Below are 5,854 nucleotides of genomic sequence, written 5' to 3'. Positions count from 1 at the left end.
CCACTTTTTTTCCCCCCTTTTCGCTCTGTGGAGAACAAAACTGAACAGCTGCTTTGAACTGCGCCATGCAGAAACAAACTACGAAAATACAGACTGCGGGTCTGACAGTTAATCACTCATTTATTTTCATATTCCAAGCAATGTAAAGGTAGATCTGTCTGTAGAGTTAACTCTGCCAGAAAGATACCTAAGTTTAATTTCTTTTAAGAAAAGGAGCCCTTTTATTTTACTTTGTTCCAATCAATCCGATTATTTTGTTTGATTTTATTTGCCTGTTTTGACAGATTTGGGTCATCACAGAGACCTCTCGAAATTGAAATGTAAAGATGGTGGTTGACATTGGTTTGCTATCCACTGGAAGAAAGAAATTATAAGATGAAAAGGCAACATTAAAAGTGGTCCAGATAAATCCTTAAATAAGTTAGAAAGCAAGAACTTGTACACATCGCTGCGGTTTTCATTTGCAGGCTAAATAACAGGCAAAGGGATATGTGCAATTACGGAATGAAAGACATTGGACAATGCCCAAAGGACTGAAAAAGAGAAAAGGGAGGTACAAGTGCCTCATTTTAGGATTTGTCGCTTTGCAACACAATGAGTGGAGCTGTAAAGGTTTAACATAAGAACAGTAATTAAACTTCTGTGCTTAAGTGACACTTTCACCAAGGTAATTTTCAACAAATTGCACATGGGCCGAAGTACTGACACAGCATTTTCACACGTGGTGCCTGCTCAAAGTGCCTCCTTCCTTCCAAATTAGTAAGCCTGGATGTTAACTGGATACTTGGTCTATATATTTGGTGGGTCATTTCCTTCCCAGACACCGCTTCCTTTGTCATCAACCCGGCAGGTATTACACAAAACACAAAAACTTTATTTTTGAGAAAGGGGGGAAACTGAGGAGAAATTCAGATTCATGGCTGTTTCCATCCCATGACGAGTCTTAATGCTTGCTGGCATTTTAGCGCTCTACTTAAGATCGACAGAGACAATTCTGTACTTTTCCAGTGGATGTATTTCCAGAACTCCGTTTAGGTAACTGCTAACAAGTGGTTCATTTGCACGCCATCCACCTGATGAAGCCACGTTACAGCTGAATCGCACTGGGGCTCGAGAGAGGAGTTTCTTGTGCCCTTGAAATTAGGCCACTCAGTTCAGATCTGCACTCCTTATCGTCTCAATCTTCAGCAACCTTTAGAGGTCCACGTTCTTGGCACTCCGATAGCGGAGTTTAACCAGAGGGTGGCAAATTTGTTTCTGAAATGTGCTATAAAAAAAAAAAAACCCTCCAACAAACATTCTTGCCTTTTTTTTTTTTTTTTTTTTTTTTCTCTTTAAACAGAAGTAGATATTCATAGCTTCCTCTTAACCTCAGAGATGTCTGGCAAGTTCAGAGCAGATGGGAGAAAAGCTGAGCAGTGAGATAGGGAGAAGAAGAGGAGAAGAAGCAAGAAAGGAACGAGTGAGGTGCTGGGACAAGGCTATGGGCAGAGCGGCAGGTGTGGAAGGAAGGAGACAAAAGACGGGGAAAGGGAATAGAGGGGAAATAACTGGGAACAAAGAACAAGCCTTTGATACTATTCACCAAATCTGACACTGCTAATGACTTAAATGCCCGCCTGAAGCTCAGGATGGAATTTCTGCAGGTGAAGTGTGGGGTGTTGGTTATTCTCCGTATCCGGTTAGTACACTGTGTTCCCATAGCAAGCGCATTCCTTATTGACCCTACCCCAAAAAGCCCCTCGTACTGCTGTTGGCAGTCTGTTGGAGAAAGGGTGTGTACGCCCCTTTTAACGTAATGTCTTTTCTTCTGCCTTGCTCAGAATCCATGGGCAGACACCGATGCTTTCAGTCATTGCTAGTGCACGTGTTAGAAAAAAAGCTTTATTTAAATTCTCGGAATGCGCTTCATGCAATGTGCGTTTGATCTCTGACTTCACACCTGCCTGTTAGACAGTATATTCCTCCAAAGCGGTACACGCTTGTCCTTAAATATGTATTACTCATTTCACATATATTTAGAAAAATATATCTATGTGTATCTGTGTACATATATAAGCAAACACATTTTGAGGGCACTGGCACGTGTAACGATGTATAAACCAGATCTCTGCAGGTCTCAAATTACCCTCTTTAATGAAACTTTGACGTCGGAGTGAAAGCATCCCAAATTTGCTGGGATAATGAGTGAATGGCAGACCACATCTGCAAAAGAGCTCAATGAAAAGACTTGCAGCGGTCACTCAGAGCCAGGCATCCCGGAGGGGTGTACCTGCACAAACCCTAAATTCCGGCACGTAGGGCCTGGCACCCTTCCCTCTCTGGCATACATCATCTTCCTGGAATGACTGGCTGATCGCTGGGTTACACAAGGGATGAATTCATGGTTTTCCCCTCGCGTATAGGCTGTGCCCCTCCACCACTGTAAAGCCTTAAGCAGAGTTTCCTCTGTGCAGTGTGGTCCAAGGCGTTGGAGGGAGGACCTGACTGGGAGGCACGGGGAGCCCAGCAGAGCAGCCCAGTGGGTTACTGGTGACCTTGAGCTTGCCCATGCCTGTTAGCAGAGTGCAAGCAAGCAAGCAGGAAGAGGAAACCTGGATGTTTCCCTTTAAGAGCTATCAGCTGTGGTGAAAATGATGGGTTTGCCTCCGTGATGCCTCCCTTGTGGGTGAGAGCTGGTGGTTCTTTGCAGGCGTGCTCCCTTCTGTCAGTCTGAAGTCACGAGCCGCCACGCGGATGCTGCCACGTGCAGGGGTGTGACTTTCTGCTCAGCATTAGCCCGTTGGGAATTACTGGAGCTTCCAGCCCGTGCTCCCCCAGATGCATGCCAAGAAACTTGTGGCTTCCACATCAGGATTATTATTTTCAGGATCTGTGCCAGGGAAGCAAAGCAAAGGCTCCCTGGCTCAAACTGCGCAGATAAAGTTTTGCCCTAACGCCAAACTGCGATGGATGTGAAATGTGAAACGTAGAAGCTGGAGCTGAATGGATGGGATGGGAGAGGAGCCTTTCAGGTTTGTCTGGGGTGATAGTTTTAAGCAGATGATTCCTTTTTCCCTGTGTTGCTGCTAGTCTGTCAAAGGCAGCTGCCATTTGTGTCGTGACTGTGTAGCTGGCTGACTTGTGCCACGAAAGTCCTTTTAGCATTTAATGAAATAATCCCTTTATTTTCCAGAAGAATCGTACACACTTAGAGCATTTCAAATCCTCTATCCTCATTTTGTACTGCTTTAATTTTACCAGGTTTCAGAAGGTCAAGAGATTTGTGTAATTGAAGCAATGAAAATGCAGAACAGTATGATTGCTGCTAAAACAGGCAAGGTAAGCTACCTTGGGTCACTTAAAACCATATGCAACTTGTCAAATAGGATGGAGTTTCAAAAGGAAAAAAGGAGGATTCTGGTTGTTAAGGAATTAAGTCTGATTGTTGTAAGTCTTTCGAAGTGAGGTGTCTTTAATTTTTAACATTTGCATCTGCTGTGAATGCCGTTAAGTAGTTCCGAGCCTTAGATAGCACAGCAGGAAATAGTTTTACTGGCTTCAGAAATTCATGTAACTCTTTTTCTCTTAAATGATTTGTTTTCTCTGATATTACAATGCCAAGTTGAATTGCAAGGTGTTGCAGACCGTTTCTCCAAATTCCATCTTTTCAGAGAGCAACTGAAGAAGAGAGAGATCTCTGCCAGTTAATTCATTAATGGCAAACAATTTGACATTAAAAAACCCCACTAAGAACGAGGCATAGAAAGTGCTTTTGCAGGAAGATGAGAAAAGCAATTTTTTTTTTACTATTGTGACTGTTAAATATGAAGCCCAGATCTTGCAAATGTGTTAAGTTTTGCAAGGCTGTGCATTGCCGTGTCTTGCTTCTAGGGGGATCAGCGTTGCAGCCCCTGAGCTGGGACTCTCCTCCTGCAGTGCAGGAGGCACCAAACCCAGCACTCTGGGCAGGGAACCGGTTATGCTTATATGACAAGGGCATGTCTTAAACCCCATCTGGTTTGGGGACTGTCACCCCTACATCAGGGCCTCAGAGCATGCCTGTGCCAGATCATAATTCACAGCCTGAAACCGTCACCTACACACAGGCCCCTGGTCCATCCTTCTCAAAGGGAGAGCAGAGTCACTCTTGAGGAGTCACTGGTCTGAGTCCTTGCCAAGGACCTGGATTATATATTCTCCTCCTATCTCGAGTTTCCTAGCATGTCCTAGCCCTTCTCTGCCTGGGGACAAGCCCCTCCGCACTCCCTGAAGCGCTGCCATTTTGTTATTAGAAATAGCACACCCAAACCCAACGCAAGATCCCTTAGCCCAGAGGGAGGCAGCAAGGAGCCTGACTCTCCAGGGCAGGGGACGAGGTTAGTCACTGGCAAGATTTGCTGAGATCTCAAGATGGGTCTCTGTGCCAAGGACTGTTTGTGTGTTTACAAGAAAGGCTTATTTGGCACAGCATGAAAATCGTCACCGAGGCTGGGACCCAGGGCTTGCCTCTTCCAGTGCATCTAGTGCAAAACTGGGTCTTGAGGAAAAAAAATCGCAGAGAGAGGGAGAACGTACCTTCTCCTGTTGCTCTAACATTGCCACTTTATTATTTTATTTCATGCGTTAATTCCTATATCATTTATTTTCTCACTTGGTTAGTATTTCCCAGCATTTCATCTTTACTTCTTTTGTTTAACTCCTTATTGCTGCTCTTTGCATCCACTGTTTTTAACTAGTGAGTATTTGTAATTAAAATAGCATTCCCTCTCCCACCTGCCCCCTTTTATTTTTTACTTAAACCTTCCCTTTCCCACCACGGCATGCTGCAACCCAGGGGCCTGTTCCTTGAAATCCTGCTTGTACTTCGCCCAAGCATAAGTATCTCCCACTCTCTGTAGATGCCACGAATCCCCCCCCTCCCCTTTTGGCTTATTAATCCTTCAAAGTGGGATCTGAATGGTGCACGGGCCATTCAGTGGGTCCGATGTGTGCCTTGCAACATCCCTGTTGATGTCTCAATTTTAATAATAAGCAAATTATTTGATTCTTTTAAGAATTTGAAAAAGCAAAAAAAGTTTTGGGCTGTGTAGCAATGACGCTGCTAAACAGAATTCATCCCATTCTGCAGTGCAAAGTCATGCCTCCAAGTGCTAAAATAACCTGGCCCCTCCACAGGAATGGGATGTTTGGCACTGGCTGTTGGTCCACGTTCTGATGCAAAACCGTGTTTTGCAACTCAGCTTGTTTGCCTTCAGCTGGAAGATGTTCCCATTTTCATTCCCGGCTGAATTCCTTTTCCACATCAAACCCCATCTTCCTGTTTGTAATTGTGAGAAAAGTGGCTTGTTTTTATCTACTTGCAGTTTACTCCAGCTGCAGGTGGTTTAAAAATGAGGGGAAGATGGAGAGGAGCTGGCGCGCCGCCTGCTCCTGCGGGACAGCTGCGCCGGGGTCAGAACGAGGAGCTGGCCCCGCCGCAAGTCAAAAATCACCGGGGAGTTTGAAACATGGCTCAGCCACAATGTTTGCCGAACCTTGGCTTTGTAGAGAAAGAAAAGAAAGAAATAGAATATGTTTTTACGCTGCTTTCATCTCCTAAAAGATTGAGACTCCGGAATCGGGTAGGCTGCCTAGCTATTGATTTAGAAATGAAGCTCTTTTTTGTACATCTCATGGTATCTTTGCCCTGTGTACGGTGTTGGGCTTCATTTCTGGGGCAGCGCAGTGAACGCGCCGGTGCTACAGAGCCAGAGACACGTGTGCAGCTCATGTGGCTTGAGGCTGTCAGGCTCGGAGGTGGGCAGTAGTGTAGCCACCGTAGCCTGGTATTTCGGGTATGCTGCAGGGTCCCTGAAGGGGGCCCAGGGAACAT

At 45.2% G+C, this 5,854-nt stretch overlaps 1 protein-coding gene across 1 annotated transcript in view; it reads left to right on the top strand.

Annotated features, from left to right (window-relative positions):
• LOC104126270 (propionyl-CoA carboxylase alpha chain, mitochondrial-like) overlaps positions 1–5,854 on the top strand; it is a 16,870-nt gene that overhangs the window by 9,545 nt on the left and 1,471 nt on the right. Inside the window, exon 2 of the mRNA XM_009638827.2 lies at positions 3,244–3,321. Coding sequence (XP_009637122.2) covers positions 3,244–3,321 — 78 coding nt within the window. The remainder of the gene's footprint in view (positions 1–3,243; positions 3,322–5,854) is intronic.

This window comes from Egretta garzetta, unplaced genomic scaffold, assembly GCF_000687185.1.
Source record: "Egretta garzetta isolate BGI_Z169 unplaced genomic scaffold, ASM68718v1 scaffold450, whole genome shotgun sequence".
Taxonomy (NCBI): domain Eukaryota; kingdom Metazoa; phylum Chordata; class Aves; order Pelecaniformes; family Ardeidae; genus Egretta; species Egretta garzetta.
Note: the sequence above shows the minus strand (reverse complement) of the source record. Positions and strands in the feature narration are given on the sequence as shown.